Raw genomic sequence first — 22,791 nt, 5'->3', positions numbered from 1 at the left:
CGTTCATCAACAAATGAATGGATAAACAACATATGGTATAAATATAAATGGAATATTATTCAGCCATAAAAAGAAATGAAATTTTGATATATGCTACAAGATGAATGGGCCTTAAAAACATTATGTTTACTAAAATAAATTAGACACTGAAGGACAACTATTATTTCATTCCACTTATATGCTGTACTTAGAATATGCAAATTCATAGGGAAAGAAAGTAGAACAGAGGTTACCAGAGTTTGGGAGAAGTGGATAAGTGGGAGTTATTGTTTAATGGGTAGAGAGATTTTCTTGGAGATGATAAAAAAGTGTTAGTATAGATAATGGTGATGTCATATAACATTGTGAATGTATTTAATGCCACAGAATTTTACACTTATGAATGGTTAAAATGAAAATGTTATATCATGTAAATTTGCCAGCATTAATATAATAATATGATACAAACAGCAGCAACAACAAAATAGCAATAGCAACGGCCACTTCTGAGCTCCTTCTATACATCAGACACTGCAAAGTGCCAGGCACTTTACATTTATTCTTTCCCTTGCTCAAAGCATCACTGTTAGAAAGGGTGGACATTATTATCTGATGTTTAAAGGATCTCTTTTAGACCATGTAGTTAGTCCTAAAGACATTTGCTACCCACTCAGAACTTAGGTCCTCAGACAGCACATTTTTGGTGTTCATGTCTCATGGCAGCCTGGATAGAATCTGTGGGACTATGCATAGAGATGAAAAGCCAGATGTGCTATCTTATGATACCATATTCCAAATTTTCAACAACCAAGACTGCTCTTATCTTAAGGATAAATCCAAGGTCATAATCATCTAGACCTGCAGAGGTGATGATTCTGATGGGATCCAGAGGTCAGGGATGTGTGTATCATGCAAGGTTTTACTGTGTGTTTTATATCTAGTGAAAATGACCTTGTGCCTCACTTTAGTGCCATTATACTAAATAGATATCTTTGGAAAGAATACTTAGGGGTGACAAATAGAAACTGGTATACACCTTAAATATAAATGCCATCCACTCTCAGTGAACTACAGCAAATGATGATATTAACGTTAACTCTAAATTATCTTTACATAGAATTATTAAAATTGTGCCATAAAATGGCTTTAATTTCAACATTTGCTAATCAAATTTGATGATTTCTTAACTGAGAAGTGTTTCACATGATAGTGAGGGAACAAAATTTAATACAATGCTAAGTAAATGGAAAAAGCCACACCTCAAGTTCTACATATTATATGATTACATTTATATGGCATTAAGAAAAAGGCAAAAGTATAGGGACAAAATCAAGTGAATGATTGTCAGGGGCTGAAGATGGAAGGGTTATGCTGTATCTTGATTGTAATGGTAGTTACATGACTTTATGTATTTATAAAAACTAAGTAACTGTACACTTGAAAAGGGAGAATTTTACTGTATGTAAATTATACCTCAATAAATCAAAACCAAATTTTTTTTTCACACATACACACTGTATTTTATTTTTACAAGAGATAAACTGACATCAAGCATTGTAAATGTATGACCACAGAAAAAGCAACAATGATTGCAATTACCAAACACGAAACACACTCATACTATGCCATAATATTGACATTCAGTCTAGTAATCCTCCACTGTGACAGCTCCTTTACTTTGCAGCGATAATTGATTTGTATATTTTTTGCCTCTGAGTCTCTGTGGGATTTTTTTTTTAAATTCAAACAGAAAGTCACAAAAATTATAATCATCCTCATCAGTTCACACAGTCCCATGTAATTAATTTTTTTAATCTTGATCTTTTGTTGGCACTTTTATGAATTCATCAGTTTTCCATTAGAGTTCTGAAAATGCTTATTCATTCAGTTCAGTAGTATAGTCAGTTACCAGAAACCTGTACTTGTCAGAGTCTTTTTCATGAATTCCTTGAAGATGAAACACTTTTATAGGAACATTTTTGCAAAAGCATCAGAGTACACCCAGAACTGTGTGTAAGTGACAGAAGACTTAAAAATGACCACGGTTAAAGATTTGATGAAGATTCATAACAATGAAATTGACAAGGAAATTTAGTTATTTCTGAGATATACATTTTAAAGTAATAACTAGAATTATGACTTGTAACATTATACCAGAATATATAAGATTTTTAGAGATTTCATGTAATGTCTGAAACATTTATGTTAACATATTTCCATACAAATAACCCAAAGAAAGTCTAGTATTAATTGTTTTTGTTTGTTTGTTTGTTTTTTTATACTGCAGGTTCTTATAAGTCATCAATTTTATACACATCAGTGTATACATGTCAATCCCAATCGCCCAATTCAGCACACCAGCATCCCCACCACACCGTGGTTTTCCTCACATACGTTTTTTCTCTACATCTCTGTCTCAACTTCTGCCCTGTAAACCAGTTCATCTGTACCATTTTTCTAGGTTCCACATACATGCATTAATATATGATACTTGTTTTTCTCTTTCTGACTTACTTCACTCTGTATGACAGTCTCTAGATCCATCCACGTCTCAACAAATGATTCAATTTTGTTCCTTTTTATGGCTGAGTAATATTCCATTGTATATATGTACCACAACTTCTTTATCCATTCGTCTGTTGATGGGCATTTAGGTTGCTTCCATGACCTGGCTATTGTAAATAGTGCTGCAATGAACATTGAGGTGCATGTGTCTTTTTGAATTATGGTTTTCTCTGGGTATATGCCCAGTAGTGGGATTGCTGGATCATATGGTAATTCTATTTTTAGTTTTTAAAGGAACCTCCATAGTGGCTGTATCAATTTACATTCCCACCAACAGTGCAAGAGGGTTCACTTTTCTCCACACCCTCTCCAGCACTTAAAACAAATTATTATGATATTGCATTCTCTCATAAATATTTTACTTCAGACTTTAATATGATTATTTCATTTGAGGAATAGCTTAGAAGAGAGGAGCAGCAATAGGAAAGAAAAGGGAATGAAAAGATTGTTTTAGTATCTTATGTCTATTGTTGAATAGAGGAGATATTACCTTCCTTGACTTTGCACTGTTGTTATTGTACTATCACTAAACCAAAAACTGCTCACTTGACTTAGGAATAGTCAATAGTATTTTTTACACCATTACTGCCCCTGATCCATAGGTACCTCCAGGTCCAGAAGGTAGTTGCTATTCATCTACATCTTGTTAGATGTCAGTAGAGATACAGTTGTGTTAAGCCTATATACTGTGTGTTTGTGCACATGCGTGCAATTAACTGGAACACCTTCATAAAAGGGTGTCCTATTTATCAATATTTGCTTGTCAAAGAATTGCTAAAATGGGCTCGTCAGTGAATAACAGGGTGGTGTCCCCTCAGCAAACAGTGGAGAGCTGTGGATTAGTGATTCCCAGCAGCCTTAGCAGACAGCTCCATAGAGTCTCCAGAAAGCTGAAGGATGATGGTGACCACAAGACTCATGTGGAGGTTTTTATTGCTTTCTGCTCCTTAACCCCATGTATGTATCTTTTATTTGTAGTCAAGGATTTATGGAGATAAGGCCTGCTTGCCTACATTACTTGGCTCATTATCCCAGGAAAGAACATAGGCTAAAAGTCTTTGGAAGGCATTTTTAAAGGAACAGAGAGCCCATCTAAGTTTCTGAAGCCTTTTTTATAGCTTCTTAATGGTCATCCAGTCTCTTTCTGCCTCTACATCTACACATATGTCAGCCTTCTTTATGCTCTGAGTAAGTGATCAGTCACTAGACATACAACAGTATTGGTTCAGTGAATCTAATTTGCACAATAATATTGTTTTTACTGCTGAGGAGATTTTTAAAAGAGAAAAATGAGGTGAACTCCTTTTCAGAAAGTGTATTTTCTAGTTTGTAAAATAAGAAATACAGTTATAAAATATTGTTAAAAGATCATCATAATTAGTAGCACCTGGTAAAATGAAATTGCAAACTAGGGATAAAAAAGAGTTTAGAGTTTTAGAGGGTCCAAAGCCCATCATATTTAAGGTGATATAATTTGAAAAAGAAGATAGTATAATAGAGAGAAGAGAATTTCCAGGTCTGGACAAAAACAGGCAGAATTTCTAAAATGCTCAAGTAAAAGCTTATTCTTAATATATATTATTTTATTTATCTAATTATTTTATACCTATACATTTATATGTATTCATGTATTAGATAGATAGATAGATATAGGTATATTCTTATGTAATCTTTAGCACATTTCTGTCAGATAAACTCTGTTGTTTCATTCTTATATAAGGAAGTTTTAAGTTCACAAAAATCGTATAAATTGCCTGAATAAACAGTGGTAGTATTTTGCTAGATTTGAATTCAAGTCAGTTTAACTCTGAAGTTAAGACCATTTTAGCTAAACCAACAAAAACAATAGAGAGACTATATTATTTAGAACCTTGGATAATTCCAAAGTCAGAAACATGTAGACTTTTATGTCCAGGAATGAGCTACTAAAAAAACAGAATATAGCAGACTTAGAAAAGCAGTCTCTGTGACTATTCTAGGAATTGGAAAAAACACTGTTAATTAAGAGAGAACACTCTCAGGGTTACCTGCTGGCTGGCCTGTTATCTAAAGAGGGCATCAATGGTGTTGTATTGAATCATCTTCTGAGCCAAATAGACATAGGTTCAATAACTGCTCTATCAATTTGTAGCTGTTCTGAATTGAGAAAATTTGCAAGATTAGGTGAGAGAATATTTATTAGAAAATATGATCTATAGTATCAATTTAAACTTATCAGTTTTACATTTTAAACCATATAACTTTATTCCCTCATCTATGTTATAATCCTTGCATGATGTCTTCTGTGGTTCAAAGTACACTATGTTACTTTACATATAAAGCCAGCCCAGAAATCTAGAGATATTCACAATCTATGACATTATTTAAGGGATAGATGTTGTAACACAGGATTTATAATTTCCTTTATACACAGATAATGTCCCCTGGAGAAGTGCAAGTTGTTCTCTCTTAATATCACAACTCAAATTATGTTCAAAAATATTCTTGGTGTTATCTGACAGAAATATTTGTGATGGTAAGTACCATATTATCTGACATGCTGTGTATTTATTCATACAATCCAAAACAAACGTGTATAACAACTCATCCTCATATTTTATACCAATGACAGAGTATTATTCTCACTGTGACACACCTTGCTTTTTTAATTATTCTAAATTACTAAGCTCTGGTAGATGAAGAAAGTTGATACATGTTGAACTTCTCTATTCAAAATATTAAAAATCTTATAAGAAAGAGATAAAGAATATTGTAGAGAAAAATATAATTTATTAAGATAATGTGGTATGAAACAGTATTTACTTAAATATTTGATTATGGGACACCTTTTGTATAAAAATTTATTTTTGATATATACTTATTTCCTTTATAGATAAGAACTAGAGCTATCTGATGCAGATAAAGCAGTAAAAAAGACAGATGCGTTCCTGCTAATATTCTAATAGGAGGTACAACTAGTAAATATCACATTGTTAAAAAAATATGTAATTTCCAACTTCTAGGGAAAAGAATAATGGGGTTCGTTGAGAAAGAATACGGGAAAAGTTCTATGTCAGATGCGGTCATCTGCAAATTGTAAGTTTGGTAGCATGGGGCAATTTTTGTGTGTTTTTGACTGGCATAACATTTATTTACTGGCCAATGGAAGAGAGATGGCAGGAGTGGGAAATGAGTGAAAAAGAATCTGAGGTAAAGCCTTAAGGGACAAGAATTTGGGATGAGAATCTCAGAAGACTGAGCCAATCAGGTTTCAATGGGGATTGAAGAAAAAATTCTTCGGGGTTAAGGTCTCCAGTGCATAAACCCTGAGGTAAAAATTATTGCTAAAATCTAGGAGTAAGAGACTTCTGCTTCCAGCTAAGATGGCCTAATAGAGACTAGATTTATACTCCTATCTAAAATAAACAAACAAAAATAAACAAAATATAATATGAGCAACAGTTTTCAGTGAAATGAACATCAGGTAATGAAGGATACTGATCTCTGAGAAATGTGAAATAAACAAGGACGAGTCCTACAATTACCTCAACTTACTATCTCGAGGAAGTTTCCAGGTGAAAGCACAGGGAGGCAGGAGCAAGGCAGAAGCTGTTTGAATCCCTTAGGAGACAGAACTGAGAATTCAGGGAGAAAAAAATGTAGATGGATTTCACAGAATAAACTATCAAAGAGAAGAAACTATCATAGAGAACTCTGGAGGTCTTCAGAGGGTCCTCATTGAGTTTTTAGAAATGTACAGCATGTGTGTGAGGAAACTACTTGAGTCAAGACCAAACTATCCTAAGGAATTAGAGGGAACAATACTATGGTGCATATACAGAGCCAGGAATAGTGCCTATTGCCACCAGCCAGACTAGAAAATCTCATAATTTGCCTGCAGACTATTCATAATTGTCTTTTCTAAGTTGTAGAGTATAAAAAGCACTGAAATAAATAATTCTGTCCTTCCTAACAGATCTTAAAAGCAAGACCCAAAAAGATCAAACTGTTATAAAGTAACTTAATGAATCTGAGAACAAAGCACAAGAATACATACAAAAATATTCAGCGGCTTCCCTGGTGGCGCAGTGGTTGAGAGCCCGCCTGCTGATGCATGGGACATGGGTTTGTGCCCCGGTCCAGGAAGATCACACATGCTGTGGAGCAGCTAGACCCGTGAGCCATGGCCACTGAGCTTGCACATCCAGAGCCTGTGCTCTGCAATGGGAGAGGCCACAACAGTGAGAGGCCCACATACTACAAATATATATATATATATATATATATATATATATATATATATTCAGCACTTGAAAATATATAATTCAAATGAAAATATGTAATTCAAAATACGTGACATCTAATTTTAAAATGTCAAGTATGCAAAGAATCAAGAAAGTAAAACTCACCATTAGCTGAATAATAAGTCACTCAAAACTGATCCATAACTGGCACAAATATTAGGATTAGCAGAAAAGGAAGTAAACAGGTATTGTGACAGTATTCTATATCTTCAAATACTTAAGTAGAGTCATGGAAGATATCCCAAATGCCCATTATAGGTGCTGGAGTAAACAAACTGTATTATATGCATACACTGGCATACTACTAAAATCTACACAGTGAATTTTCTAATTAAAATAAATTTAACACTTAGCCTAGAGTGCAGGGAGCAAAACTGGTGCCCACATGCAAAAGCCAGTTTGTTTGTAATTGTACAGAGTTTTAAAACAATAGTCATAGAGCTATCAATATTTAATTTAGATATTTCAAGCATGTGTGAATGTACACACACACACACACACACAGAACATTTTAGTAACTCTGGATCCTTATTGTCTTAAGATAATAAGGTAATAATGCCCAAAGTGTTTTATTTTTTGTTTTATTTTTAAATTTTTTTAATTTAATTTTTATTTTATATTGGAGTATAGTTGATTTACAATGTTCTGTTAGATTCAGGTGTACAGCAAAGTGATTCAGTTATACATATACATATATCCATTCTTTTTCAGCTTCTTTTTCCATATAGGTTATTACAGAATACTAAGTAGAGTTTCCCATGGACATTAAGTCCTTGCTGATTATCTATTTTATATATACTAGTATGTATATGTTAATCCCAAACTCCTAATTTATCCCTCCCTCTCACGTTTTCCCTTTGGTAACCATAAGTTTGTTTTCAAAGTCTGTGAGTCAGTTTGTGTTTTGGAAATAAGTTCATTTTATCATTTTTTCGATTCCACATATAAGTGATATCATATGATATTTGTCTTTGTCTGATTTCCTTAACTTAGTATGATAATCTCTAGGTCCATCCATGTTGCTGCAAATGGCATTATTTCATTCTTTTGCATGGATGAGTAATATTCCATTGTATGTATGTACCATCTCTTCTTTATCCATTCCTCTGTTGATGGGCATTTAGGTTGCATCCATGCCTTGGCTGTTGTAAATAGTGCTGCAGTGAATTTTGAGGTGCATGTATCTTTTCAAATTATGTTTTTTTCCGGATATATGTCCAGGAGTGGGATTGCTGGATCATATGGTAGTTCTATTTTTAGTGTTTTAAGGAACCCCCATACTGTTCTCCATAGTGGTTGTACCAATTTACATTCTCCAAAAGTATTTTCAGTAAGTAAACTGATAAGCATGAAGGCCTAATATATGCATTTTTTTACTAGCCCATTTTTCATCAAATATATCAAATATATCTAAAATAAATTGGCCACATTGAGTTTATTTCTGGGATAATTAATTGTACATGTGTTTACAAAAAGCAATGACTTCTTGTGCCTTTCCGGACTCCTTTATTTTTAGTATTAATGAGTCTTCCAACATTCATAACCTGCTTCCCTAATTAATTCCTCCTCCGTAGCACTTACCACATCTAATATTCTGAATATCCTAGTTACGCATGTTCGGTTTCATGTTTGTCTTTTCATTTTGAATGTGAGGCCATGGTGGGTAGGGGACCATTGTTTGTTTTGGCTAAACCCTGGCACCTATAACAGTGTCTGGTATGGAGTAGGTCATCCATATATATTTGCTAGATGAATGAATAAATGTGTTGCACAAAAGATAGAAGGAAAATCTGCAGATAATTAACCTTGGCTATTTTTCTAGTGTAAAATATTTATATTATAAATAATAACACCACTTATTGTTTGTTTATCATGTGTCAGGAAATGTTCTATGCAATTTCCACATTTTCACCTACTTAATGCTCAAAACTGTGTATGTATGTACTATTAATGAAAGCATTTTACAGATAGAGGAAGCAAAGCATAGAAAAGTTCTATACCTTGTCCAAGAACATATAGTTAAAATGCTAAGTCCAACATTCTGAGTCTGGAGCCTGTGCTTTTATCTCTGCATTGCCCCTCAAAACAGAGCCACTTGAAAAGAAGAGTGTTAGATTTGATTCTGGTGAGAAATGTTTCTTTCCTAAAAATAGAAAATGTAGGAAGTTCTTTCAGTAGAACTTTTTAGGAAGTTCCCTTCCTAAAAGCTTCACAGAGACAGACAGCTCCTAGGACACAGCCCAGAGTCATGAGGTGGGACCATGGATCACAGTGGTTCATCTTCTCCCAGTACTGTAGGTTGAATGTCTGTGCCAAATTCACATGTTCAAAACCTAATGCCCAAGGTGATGGTATTAGGAGGTGGGACCTTTGGGTGTTGAATTGATCATGAGGGCAGAACCCTTATAACAGAGATTCCCAGAGAGATACCTTGTTCTTTCTGCCATGTGAGGACAATGGTGAGAGATTGGCAGTCTGCAACTCATAAAAGGAACTTCACCACAACTCAACAATGCTGGCACCCTGATCTTAGACTCTGAGCCTCTGGAACTGTGAGGAATACATTTCTCTTGTTTATAAGTCATACAGTCTGTGGTATTTTGTTAGAGCAGCCTGAATGAATGAAGATACCAAAGAATGAGTTACTTTTGCAGATCACACTTCATTATTATGTGAGTTTAATTGTATATATACTTTCTCACTCTTTTCTTATTCTGTAAGCCCCTTTCCCTTCCTACCCTGACGTGAGTCAAGTTCTCGTGAAGGATACACTCCCTGATGTGGCCTAAGTTTCAGTAATCTGATAATTTCTTTGGAACAACAACAAAAAATGCATATATATGCATGTGTCATGGGTATTTTGCAATGTGTACACGCCCTGCTGAAAAGGAAGGTGGAACATGCTTTCAGTTTCATACAACACACCAAGGCTAAGAGAGAAAAGCTATGGCCGGTGAGTTTCTTTCTTGAAAGAATAGTTTTGGAAGGGGCTGGTTTTTGCAGAAACCATAATTAAGTTCTGTGAATGTTTAGGTGAGCAGAACAGAGGGAGTGCAAAGAGATGGAGGGGTGGGGGCAAAGGGAAGGAGAGAAGGGGCCCAGAAGCCCCCCAGTCTTTAAAAAGGGAAGACAAGGTCCAGAAAGGAACCGGGCTTTACTGGCTGGTATCCTGCTGTCATTTTGCAATCTTAACTGAATTCTTAAATGTCACAGTCTGACAGGCGATGCAGAATTGGCATAGAATGGTACCAGCAGTTGTTGTCCCCAAAGGAAATGGGCAATCACTATTTCATTATTTTATTACGCACAGTTGAATAAACATGAGGTACGTTATGACGACCCCTGGTTTTCAGGTACTAAGTTGGAGGTAGTAAATCTGAGTCTTCAGGCCACACAGTGAGCATATGGGTAATACTGAGGGAAGAATAAGAGATGTGGGTGTCCTCAGGATTACCACACTGTGTGGGGAGGGACATTTTATTGATTAAATCTAAAGGATTCTATAATCCGTTGCTGAGATGAAAGGAAAATGAGGCTGTTTCTGTGACTTGAGGCATCCTTGTGTTTCCAACAGACAAGATCCTGAAGGAGAAGAGAAAGCTGTTTGTCCACTCAGTGGGCATGGGTACAATAAATGGCTTGCTGGATGAGCTATTAGAGAAAAGAGTGCTGAACCAGCAGGAGATGGAGAAAGTAAGAGATGAAAATGCTACAGTTATGGATAAGGCCCGAGCTTTAATAGACTCTGTTATTCGGAAAGGGCCCCAGGCATGCCAAATTTGCATCAGTCATATTCGTGAAGATGACTCCCTCCTTGCAGGAACACTGGGGCTTTCCTCAGGTAAGGGTCAATGACTCAGACTGAAGTTCATGTAGGCCATGTTTCTTTATGCCTAACATCTGATTTCTTCATTGGTCATGTTAGTTTGCAAACAACTTCCCTACCTCTGGCTTCAGGGCCCCATTTCTATATCAGTGGTCATTCTGCATCCCCTCTGTCTCTTTTCTTCTTTGTTCCTGTTCTTTTGGTCTTACAGGGCTTCTCTTTTTTTTTTTTTTTTTTTTTTTGCGGTACACGGGCCTCTCACTGTTGTGGCCTCTCCCATTGTGAGCACAGGCTCCGGACGCGCAGGCTCAGTGGCCATGGCTTACGGGCCTAGCTGCTCCGTGGCATGTGGGATCTTCCCAGACCGGGGCACGAACCCGTGTCCCCTGCATTGGCAGGCGGACTCTCAACCACTGCGCCACCAGGGAAGCCCTTAGTGGCCTTATTTTAATTAAAGCTTATTTCCTATCCTGAGAATGTCGTAGCTCATTTGTTGAAGGTCATGAGAACAGTCTTGAAAAGCTTCATGCTATATCCTCTAGTCCTCCTAGCAAGGCACTATTGATTCATCTAGTTAGTTAGTTAAAATAGTTAGTTAAAGCCTAGAGGTCCCTAGGAACTTATGTAGTCATCAGACACAAAGGTTTAAGGTCTGTAATCAAATACTTTGTCCAACTTCTCTCCAAATTTTGCTCTCCAGGTGGAATAAAATATATTTCAGGGATAGTGGAACTCTCAGAGAATAAATTCAACTTTTACAGAAAAGTAAGGATTTTAAGCAGACTCTTTTAGTTGCCCCCTTGCATTTTCTTTTGAATAAGATTGTGCACTAGCATGGTACTCTGCTGGGGACCATTCTGGGAGGCCCAGCTCCCCTACTCTAGTCTCCTGAGGGCCCAGTACAGGTTCAGCCATCTGAGCTGCCACTTCTGTAGTTCCCTAGTTCCTCCATAAAAAAAAAAAAAAAAAAAAACAAATAACAAAAAAAAAAACAGGAGCTCTGATGGACTTACAGTTACGGGTTTCTTTTGTGCTTCTGGAAGTCATTCAGGGGAAGAAGATGTTATTTGAAAGCAAGAAGCCATTTTTTTCCTAAGGATTGAGAGAAGCCTGTGCCCCTCTGAGTGACACAGCAAATGTTTTCTGTGTCGAATTTCTTTGTGTGTGTTTGTTTTTTTTGATACATATTTTACTTTAACCCCTGCCTCAAGAATTAAAGACAATCAATCAATAACAGTAAGGTTCTAGAATATTTGTATAATAACCAAAGTGTCTTCTTCCTTGTCATATTTCTTTCAACTCACAGTCCTTGAACTGTAGAGGCACTTATACAACTCGTGATAATTCTAATTCCTGGAGTCTGCCTCCCTAGTTGTCAGATGATGCCTCCTCTGTCAGGGTTGTCATGACTTGTTTCCTCCTCGTCTATTTGCCAGTTGTTTCAGGGTGCTAGTATATGATAATTGGATGTAATATTTAAATGTACTGTAAAGGGAGAGATATAAAATAACTTCTTAGCAGACACAATACTACAATAGCAAGGCCTCCTCCAGAAAATGTTCTTGAATTTATTGATGGTTAATTTAGTCCAGCAGTCTACATGGGAAAGATGGGACAAACTGCAGCCTGCTTCCTTGGACTTGAAGTTTTGTGGGATGTCCTATGGCTCTCCTCCATTCACAACAGAGACATGAACCATATTTTGCCTATAGAAATCTTGTCTTCAATAGGTACTATGAGAGAAAAACTTGGAGTATTTTTAACTTGTTGGCTCATGCCAATTCTTAAGTTTCTGGAATAAGTTTCTCAGGTGGGTGTTGCTACAGTGAGATCCTTATAAAACCTTAAATAAATTAAATCTCAATCCTTGTCCTTGAAATTGACAATCACAATGCATAGTGACCCCAGAGAAGATATTAATAGATTTGAGTGAGTAAGTCAAATGCAGATTACAGAGGCTGTGTGTCTAACACATTGGGGTAAGAATCTTCAGAGACTGTGACTATTTTAATGTCCTTCATCTTTCCTCAGGTTCACAATCTGGGAATTATCTTAATACACAAGAATCCCAAGTGGTGGTTCCTCCTTTCCCAGGTAATGGTATTTTCAAAGCAATGTCATTCTTTGAACCCCACCTTCCCTGACATTAACTACAGATTAATGGGATGAATCCAGGGTAAGGGGTGCTATGAGTAATTCCCACAGATTTATTCTATACCATTTTCTCTTCTTACTCTATTCTGCTTTAGCAGGAGCTGTTTCTATAGCTTCACTATCATGTTTATACCAACAAATTCTGAATCTGTATCTCAAATCCTGACTAACCACTTGAGTGCCACACTTCACTAAGTGTCTACTGAACGTGTACACTCATATCTCCTGCAGACACTTTTACTCTACATGAGCCCAGAGATAGCTTTCCATCCTTCCCCCACCTTGCTTCCCTTCCACTTTCCTCTATCTTGATTAATGGTGCCACCATCACCCAGTTATTCAAACCAGAAACCTGAAATTATCATAGACTCTTTCTTCTTCCTCACTTCCAACATTCAAGCAGCAGCCAGATTTTATTGATTTCTCTCTCAAATTCAGATCTGTCTCTGCATTTCTACTTCTACAATTAGATTTCAGAGCCCCCATTGCTACAGTGTTCCATAATTCTCCAGTCATAACTCTCAATATATTTTTCTTGTAATTTTTTTTTTAGTAAATACATCCTTTTCCCTCACAGAACTTTAAGCTTAATGAGGAAATTGAACATATCTGATTTATTTATAGATAACATCTAATAGAAGTTGACCTGTAATGTGTATGAACATATATTTGTTAAGACTATTTCACTGACTAATGTGGCCAGAGTCACTACTATTTGCTATGCCATTAGAAAATATTTAGCACATGCCAACTGTGTTACAGACCCTATTCTATAAACTATTTAGAGAGTAATGAAAGAAACAAGAAAGGGTCTTGCTTTTATTGAACTTACATGAATATATGAGTAGTGAATGAATAGGCATTTAAGAAGCTCCACCATCAAATTAAAGCCAACCATAAATTTAGGGATGGAAATGACACTACACATATCTGTATCAGTTAAGATGATATGGAACGTTATAACACAGACATATTTATAATGGCTCAGATATGATAGAAAAGCTTTTCCCAAATCACAAAAATTCTAAAATGGGCATTTTTCATCAGAAGGCAGCTTTCCTCCAAGTGCTAATTCAGATACCTAGGCCTCTTCCATCATCTGATATCTGCAACATATGATGTCAGAATAACTGTGGTAATAACAGTCAAGTTAATGACATTGGAAAGAGTATGTGGGATCATTTGTGATAGACTTTGCTAGGCTTGACCTGGATGAATCACACAGTATTTCAGCTTGCATCCCATTGTCTAGAACTTAGTTATATGGTCACACCAAGTCACTGGATTTGTTGGCAATATAGATCAGCTATGTGTCCAGGAAAAAAAGAATAAAGTGTCTTGTTGAACAGCTAGCCAGTCTCTGCCACAAAACTTAAATGAAAAACTTTTAATTCTACACAATATCGAAGGTAGCACAAGAAATACCTAGGTCCCAAATCACAAAGAAGTTCTTAAAAATATTTCATTCTCTACCCTGAAAATGGTGGTCTCAGCTTTATTGAATCAAGGTCAATATGCATTAGATTTCTTATTAGCAAACTTTATATTTGTCTGAATCTAGCTTCTTGCTTATCAAATAATCAGTGCTTTACTTGTCCTGGAACAGTATTTCATCCACAGTTGTGGATAGATTTCATCACAAAGTGACTCTTTTCTCTTAAAATAAAAATACCCTTAATTTGGAAGAAATTTAGAGGCCACAGAAGCAAATATTTCATCAAGTTTAGAAATTACTCTAGTGAATCAATTAAGGGTGCATATTTTCTTAGCTATTTCATGGGATGGGACACTCACTATAAAACCAAATGCCATAAGAAAAATTAGTTCTAACAAAATCCAAATATTTATCTTTAATGTTTTCTATTGTTCTTCAGACTCCTTTATGAAGGAATACATTTCTTCCACATAATACTGATTTCTATAGTTTTCTCAGATATATCCATTCTAATTATCTCTTACTTTCTCCACAGTCAACACACTTCATGCTACCTTGGTTTACCTGAATATACATAATTTTCTTCAAATTCCCTTTCAAAATTGAATATGTTTCTTGCTTGAATAGTTTAGTTTCTAAAGGATCTTCCAAATATCAAGAAAACTTATTTCTATTTGGAGACAAAGATTATGTTAATTTCTTTAGAAAATACATCACATTATTGGATGGTGTTGAACTTGTGATCAAAGAAACCCCCAAGGCTTTTTTCACATGAACTGCTGTGGAAACTCTTCCTCATATATTTGTGCAATCAATGCTTAGTGCTTTAAATCTCTCTAAGAGTACACCTTGATTTTCGTATTTATCATTCTATTTCATATTAATTCTAGTTCATGTATTCAATATCTTCTCCTTCTCACTATATGTACACACAGTAGAGAGATCTTAAAGGTTAGGACAAAGGCTCACTTTCTTTCTTTCTTACTTTTTTTCTCTCTTTCTTTCTTTCCTTCACATCTCTAATGCCTATCATGCCTGTTAAGCAAATAAATAACTAAATAAATAGATACATAAACGTATTTTTTTAAAAAAATCATTGAAATAGATTCATTAAGGTCTACCTCCATTATCCTAACTTTCAATTATTTGAAATACATTTATATCTTAACTATTTTATCTAACATATTGTTTTCTGAGAATTTTATCATGCATGGCCTTAAAAAACTCCCTTTCGATTATTTTAATGAAAAAGATTTGTGAAATGCTGATTCCAAGAGATGAAGCGTTGTGATGACTGTATCACACCACTGGAAATCTCTGGCTTGGAATATATTCCTTTAGCAGAGATGCATTTAATGATGCTAAGGACTAGCCCAGGATTGTCTTCCTAAAGATTAATTTCCTCCTCCGTGGCTTCACACACAGATGATTCTAGGAGGAGCACCAAATGGGACACTCAGGAATGCCATTATTCATAATGTTTCTTGTCTCTTGCAGCTCCTCAGGCAATGCAGGACAACCCAGTTAAGCTTGCATCTTCAGGGCCAGGAGGGAACCTCAAGCTTTGCCCCCTAGAAACAGCCCAAAGGATATGGAAAGAAAAGTCAGCAGAGGTGCTGTGCTCAGAACATAAGGATCCGGGTGAAATATACACTGGAGACCATTCAAAACTGCAGTGTTCTGCCTTAGAGCTAATTTCCTTGAGAGGTTCTGGAAAACCATCCTGCTCTTCCCTTACATAAAGGTTTCCTATTTCCCAGGTTTATGTAAAGATTTCCAAGTTTGGTCCAATCCCCTGAGTGAATAATTATAATGATAACAACAATAGTATCTATTTAATGCTTAATATGAATCAGACACTGTTCTAAGGAAGTTGCTATTAATAACACCTTGAACCCTCAAAATAACCCATTTTAGAGATCAGGAAACTGAGACATGGATTGTTAACTATTTTGGCTAAACCAGTAAGTCAAGGAATACATTTTAAAATTGAGTCATTATGACTCCAAGCCAGTTCATCTCACACAGCCCTACCTCTCAAAAGTAATTAAATCAAGTGCTCAGCTGCCATCTGGGCATTTGCAAATTTCATTCCACTCCTATGGTAGGACTCATTCTCCCTCTCTGCTTTTATCCATTTACAAGAGATTAGGTTTCTATGTAGGACTAAGGGAGGAGAAGCTGTCTTATACCTACAAGATGAATATTTAATTAGAGAGAACAAGACTGTGCATCCAACCTGCATTTCTTACAGATTTACCCAATAATGGAAAGGTCAATCCGCACACGTATTGCCCTCATTATCTGCAACACAGAGTTTGAAAATCTTCCCAGGAGAGATGGAGCTGATGTTGATATCAGAAACATGAAGATGCTACTAGAAGGTCTGGGGTACAGTGTGGATGTGAAAGAAAATCTCACCGCTTCGGTAATGTCTGTCATAATGTAGAAACAATGGTCATGCCCTTTATATTCCTAAATATGTTAGAAAGATTGGTTGTAGAACCAGAAACTTAATCTCTTGACAGTCTAAAATCTAAATTTGTTCTTGTAGGGTACTTCATGCTTCTAACCTAGAGTCTTTTTTTTTTTTTTTTTTTTTTTAACATAGAGTCTTTTAGCAAGGGTCTGGTAAAACTTTTAACTGGGAAGTGTTCTATTAATTCAATAATGTCCACAGCTAAATAAATAAATAAATAGTCCCTTACATTCTACCAGAAATCCCTGAATGGCACCCCATAACACTTTCTTCACCTTTCCGTGAATTGAAACTTAAATTTTCCTTTTGTATTTCATTGATTTTCATATCATTCAGCAATTCCTTAATGTCTCTTTATTGGATTCCAAGGTGCCATGATAACCAATCACATAGTTCAAAATCAGTGGTATGTCTCTTTCAGGATATGACTATAGAGCTGAAGGCATTTGCTGCTCGCCCAGAGCACCGGACCTCTGATAGTACTTTTCTAGTGCTCATGTCTCATGGAATCCGGACTGGCGTTTGTGGGAAGAAATACTCTGAAGAAGTCCAAGATGTATTAAAAGTCAACACCATCTTTCAAATTTTGAACACATGGAATTGTCCAAGTTTGAAAGACAAACCCAAGGTGATCATTATCCAGGCCTGCCGTGGTGGTGAGTGCTGATGTCTGTTAGAACACAGACGCTGAAGTTTTGATCTCATCATCTGTATGTATCCAGTATTTTTCAATTCCTTTGAGTCTACTCAAAAAAGGTTACAATCTTTTTTGGTGACAGTAGATGTTCTTTGACATTACAAACAAGAGTGTAGCTTCTATGAATTGTATGACTGGTTGGAAGATATTTGTTCCATTTTCAGCTGAGATACCACTTTTAATCTTAAGACTTTGATACTTGGTTGGGATACTTGGATGGGATATATTCATTTGAGGGTTAGGAGAGATAAGATGAGCCTCTTAAGATAAGCGTTGTTGAAAAGATAGTTTTTGAAAGTTATGTGTGTATCTGCATGTGAATTAAAGCTAATGACAAATAAATTAGTAAATATGGTTGAACAGATGTTTAGGGGAGAAAGTTCTCTTGACTATTGATAGAACAAGGGACCAAATCTTGTCTTTCCAGAGAATCAAGGAGTGGTATGGCTAAAAGATTCAGTAGAAGCTTCTGGAAATTGTTCCTTATTGGCTCCAGAAGATTTTGAGGATGATGCCATTAAGAAAGCCCACGTAGAGAAGGATTTTATTGCTTTCTGCTCTTCAACACCAGGTAACGGGTATCTGTGTAAGACACGTTTGTGGGCATTACCAATGCAGAAACTCACAACCATCCATTAGAGTGTGGATATCTGTGTTGAACTTTTCATGAGACTCTTGAAGACTAACTCAAGCCTTCCTCTCAGTTACACCTTCAATTCCCCTTATCCATGGAGACCAAATAAATATACATATATTTTTACTAAATTAGTAACTAGTAAACTCCCATGGTGCAAAATATTTTCCTGGACTGTGAGAAATAAATAGAAACATATCCACACTGAAGTAAATTAGAATCTGACTCCACATACCAAAAGGTCTACATTTTGGGATCTCTCAACAGTTCAATTTGCCTAGACAAGTATTATAAAACTGTGGTATTTATAAAAGGGGTAGGGAGAAGGAGAAAAACAGACAAAGCATATTGGGTCCCTAAGTTAAAGTTGTTTCAAACAGAAATATGGAGTTTATGAAACAGAAACAACCTGAATGATTCTAAGTCTAGGTTTTAGATTAAGAGTACTGCCAATTATATTTTGACTCTGTCATTTAGTACTCTGTATGTAGCTTCTCTGGGCTTTCTTTGAATTCCTCACTAATATATGTGAATACAAATATCATTGTTGTAAGGATTAAATGAGATAATAAATATGAAATATTGAGCATGACAGAGTAAAGTGCACATTAAATGATGGCAACTATTAAAGATGTTTCTATGTTGTAACTTAATTCAAGGTTTTACCTTGAGTTACTTTCCATATAAAGGTTTAAATAAAAGTCATACACTATGCTTTGGAATTTCTTGGACATTGACATTCTCTTGATTACTTCCAACCTTAAAGACTTGCCTCTGATCAAATAGTTTCATTTCCAGATTATTTTCTATAATAAGGTGGCATCTCTCCGGAGATAGCCTGCTTTTTGCATTCTGTTGATCATAACCTTTTTTTTAAATCTTTATTGGAGTATAATTGCTTTACAATGGTGTGTTAGTTTCTGCTTTATAGCAAAGTGAATCAGCTGTACATGTACATATATCCCCATATCTCCTCCCTCTTGCGTCTCCCTCCCACCTTCCCTATCCCACACCTCTAGGTGGACACAAAGCACCGAGCTTATCTCCCTGTACCATGTGGCTGCTTCCCACTAGCTATCTATTCTACATTTGGCAGTGTATATATGTCCATGACACTCTCTCACTTCGTGTGTTGACTATATCTTGATGTAGAAATCAATTTTTTTCAACAATTGAAAACAATGACACTAAGCAAAACCTCCACACATTTACAGTTTGTGTATATTTAGCAGACTTAATATTAGACATAACTATTTTTTTTAATCCTTTGATCCCAGTCTTCCACAAGAGATTTACCCCTGGCAATTATAGACTTTGTAGCCCCCTGTCTTCTTGTCATCCATCTTGGTGATTTCTGTCTCCTTTTCATTCACTTTCCTTACCCTCCTTTCCAGATGATTCATAGAAACTCCAGTTCAGTTGTCTTCAGTTTCCAAAAGTAAACCTAGTTTCACATTCTCTGGTATTAATCCCAATTACATTGTATGTAGTGCTCTTCTGAAGAAAAGTGACCTTCCCCTACCTAATTTCACAAAGAACTTACAGAGATACCAGCCTGCAAGTCTCTCCCACCTATTCTTTTTCAATGTCTTTTCCATAAGACTGTTTTGTCCTCCAATAGAATATGATCTTTCCCTCTGAAATGTTTTCTAGGTATGTATTTCTTTGCTGTTGGTACCATTTTCATATTTAGTTAATATTTTCTTTGTCTAAATACCTTATGGTCAGTATTATTTGATTTTAATTAAATTATAAAGTAGATAAACTGAAATATTATTAATATGATTACCTTGTATAGACTGGGTATTATATATCCTATATTCCCCCAGATCCTTGTGATACATTACATCTAATATGAAAATATATCTTTGTGGCAGAAGTTATTACCCTACCCATTGCAGTCAAAGCCATTGCATTTCAGAACATATAATTAACTATCAAGTCACTAAGTAGTACTCCTGGGATCCACACTCAGGTATTTCTTTCTCAAAGCCCAGTCACTCCCTTCCACCCCATTCTGCCTTTCTCTCCTTGTTTACTAGACTTGTGTTTCCTTGAACTCAGAGACTGTGCTGTCCTAACATCTATACCTTATATAGCATACTTCACATGACTTTAACTATTGTCAAGTATCAGTGAAAATATACACACTAAATGATGAATATATTCAGTTTAAAATGGCATACAGTCTGTAGGAAACAACATAAACTCAACATCCTGCCTCAGCTGGAATAGAAATCCTAGGACTCCATTTTTGTGGTCAGGCAAGACTTTGCATGAAATTTGGAATGTGCTTTCTTCACAGATAATGTTTCTTGGCGACATCCTGTATTGGGTTCTCTTTTTATTATTAAACTCATTGAACATTTGCAAGAATATGCCTGGTTTTGTGACCTGGAAGAAATTTTCCGAAAGGTAGGTGCTAGATACTTCTCACACTCTACTTACCTGTTTGTTCTAACTCTCTACGGAGCAGCTCTGGACATGTTTTTCTACTAAAAACTGCTCTCCATTTCAAATGAGTTTTGAGGGTCTTTGATGAGTCAGCCAACCTGGAAGCCAGTTCCAAGTTTTGTGACCTAGAAACCCCCTAGAAGACAATCAATTATTTGAACTCCTCTCTTTTCTGAATAGACAAATGAGTGGACTTTAATTTGCTTGTATTCATATCTATTAGATTCAGTAGCTTTTAAAAGCATGGTCATTCCATCTTAGATGTATATTGCTGATCTGTACAGAGGCACAAACTTTTTGTTTTTATCACTTATTTTGCTATACTTTTTGCAATTTTTCCAGCATAAGTGAAAATTCTTTTACTCAGGAAAAACAAAATCTACAGACCTTCGTTTACTTTTAGGTTCGATTTTCATTTGAGCTGCCAGATGGTAGGGCACAGATGCCCACTGCTGAAAGAGTGACTTTGACAAGATGTTTCTACCTCTTTCCAGGATATTAAAAAAGTAAGTTGTAGGGACAGATGTGTGTGTGTAGTATGGGTGGGGCGAGGTTGGGGGAAGAGTGCTGAACTACATCCTGGTCAAGATCTCAAGGTCTAATATAATAAACAGTGGATAATGAAAGGATGCCTTTCTGTTGTTTAGTGCAGAGCACACTGCACTCCTCTCAAAGTTCTTCAGATATAGATGGCCCTTTCTCAAGGTTAGCTGATATAGATTGAGAGGTGGCCAGAGATGATGAAAGCTCAGTTTTAGATGTTCCTCCCCTTTACCTCAGCAGGGCAATATTTAGACATAACATGGGCTCTTCCCTCTTATGAGTCTGTGTGACCCCTTGGTGGAGTGATTTTATAACTTGAATTTCTTTTAGTAGAATTCATTTTTTTCTTTTATTTCCTCTTCCTTTTCTTTAGGAAGCCAGGAGTTCTGCCACTGTATACATGTTTTGGGATCCTGTCAGCAGAAAAGAGACATTTCTTTAAACATTCCAATAAATCTGAAATAAAAATGAAAGGCTGTCTTTTTTTTTTTTTTTCCACCACTCTTAGAAGGCAGGGGATGGAATTTGGAGCAAGTAATGGATTTGGAGTCTTTAGACTTCATAAGACCTGAACTGGCTAACACCATTCTTTCCTTCTAGAAACCATTTGCTAGACTTTCTGCTTTAGGAATACAGAAAAAATTACAGTAGGTACCTGAATTCAAAGAATTTAGAGCTCAACAAGAGATTCAGAGAAGGTAATGTGATAAGTAACTCATCCAAAATCCCAGAATTTAGGATGAAAAAGTCATGACTACACTTAATGTAATTCTAACCCTTCCTTAATGAATTTCAGGAATACAAAGTAAGTTTTTTCTTTTTCTAATTTGGGTATAGTCGGTTTACAATGTTGTGTTAGATTCTGCTGTACAAAGAAGTGAATCAGCTATAGTATACATATATTCTCTCCCTCTTGGATCTCCCTCCCACCTCCCCGCTTCCCACCCATCTACGTCACTGCAGTGCAGAAGCTCCCTGCACTGTACAGCAGGTTTCCACTAGCTATCTGTTTTGCACGGGGCAGTGCACGTACATCAATACCAATCTCCAAATTCATCTCATGCCCCCTCCCCTCACAATGTCCACATGTCCGTTCTCTACATCTGCATCCTTATTCCTGACCTGCAAATACGTTCATCTGTACCACTTTTCTAGATTCCACATATATGAGTTAATGTATATTTGTTTTTCTCTTTCTGACTTACTTCACTCTGTATGACAGTCTCTAGGTACATCCACATCTCTAAAAATGACCCAATTCTGTTCCTTTTTACGACTGAGTGATATGCCATTGTGTATATGTACCACATCGTCTTTATCCATTCATCTGCCGATGGACATTTAGGTTGCTTCCATGTCCTGGCTATTGTAAATAGTGCTTCAATGAACATTGGGGTGCAGGTGTCTTTTTAAATTATGGGTTTCTCATGGTATATGCTCAGTAGTGGGACTATTGGGTCATATGGTAGTTATATTTTTTGGTTTTTTAAGGAACCTCCATACTATTCTCCAAAGCAGCTGCATCAATTTACATTCCCATCAACAGTATAAGAGGGTTCCCTTTTTTCCACACCTTCTGCATCATTTATTGTTTGTAGATTTTTTGATGATGGCCATTCTGACCAGTGTGAGGTGAGATCTCATTGTAGTTTTGATCTACATTTCTCTAATAATTAGTGATGTTAAGCATCTTTTCATGTGCTTTTTTTGATATTGAGCTGCATGAGCTGTTTGTGTATTTT

At 36.1% G+C, this 22,791-nt stretch overlaps 1 protein-coding gene across 2 annotated transcripts; it reads left to right on the top strand.

The window, feature by feature from the left end:
- Nucleotides 1-9,752: 9,752 nt before the first annotated feature.
- CASP1 (caspase 1) lies at nucleotides 9,753-21,500 on the top strand. 2 transcript variants are annotated; one of them, XM_030835848.2, is made up of 10 exons: nucleotides 9,753-9,780; nucleotides 10,402-10,668; nucleotides 12,685-12,747; nucleotides 15,740-15,855; nucleotides 16,497-16,670; nucleotides 17,143-17,377; nucleotides 17,846-17,989; nucleotides 20,358-20,467; nucleotides 20,910-21,012; nucleotides 21,423-21,500. In XM_030835848.2, the coding sequence occupies exons 1-9, from the start codon at nucleotides 9,774-9,776 to the stop codon at nucleotides 21,006-21,008; spliced, it is 1,215 nt and encodes a 404-aa protein (XP_030691708.1). In that variant the 5' UTR covers nucleotides 9,753-9,773; the 3' UTR covers nucleotides 21,009-21,012; nucleotides 21,423-21,500. The 2 variants fall into 2 exon arrangements, 1 of the variants encoding a protein (XP_030691708.1); XR_009565051.1 differs by lacking the exons at nucleotides 20,910-21,012; nucleotides 21,423-21,500 and having other exon boundaries at nucleotides 17,143-17,349; nucleotides 20,358-20,449.
- Nucleotides 21,501-22,791: the final 1,291 nt, after the last annotated feature.

Source organism: Globicephala melas, chromosome 8 (genome assembly GCF_963455315.2).
Source record: "Globicephala melas chromosome 8, mGloMel1.2, whole genome shotgun sequence".
Taxonomy (NCBI): Eukaryota; Metazoa; Chordata; class Mammalia; order Artiodactyla; family Delphinidae; genus Globicephala; species Globicephala melas.
This window is presented reverse-complemented; position numbering and strand designations above follow the sequence as displayed.

Excerpts from the sequence above, each read along its gene's own strand:
- CASP1 (XM_030835848.2), top strand. Across the intron at positions 12,748-15,739 it reads GGTGGTTCCTCCTTTCCCAG|CTCCTCAGGCAATGCAGGAC; the intron begins GTAATGGTATTT and ends TGTCTCTTGCAG. Across the intron at positions 16,671-17,142 it reads AAGAAAATCTCACCGCTTCG|GATATGACTATAGAGCTGAA; the intron begins GTAATGTCTGTC and ends TGTCTCTTTCAG.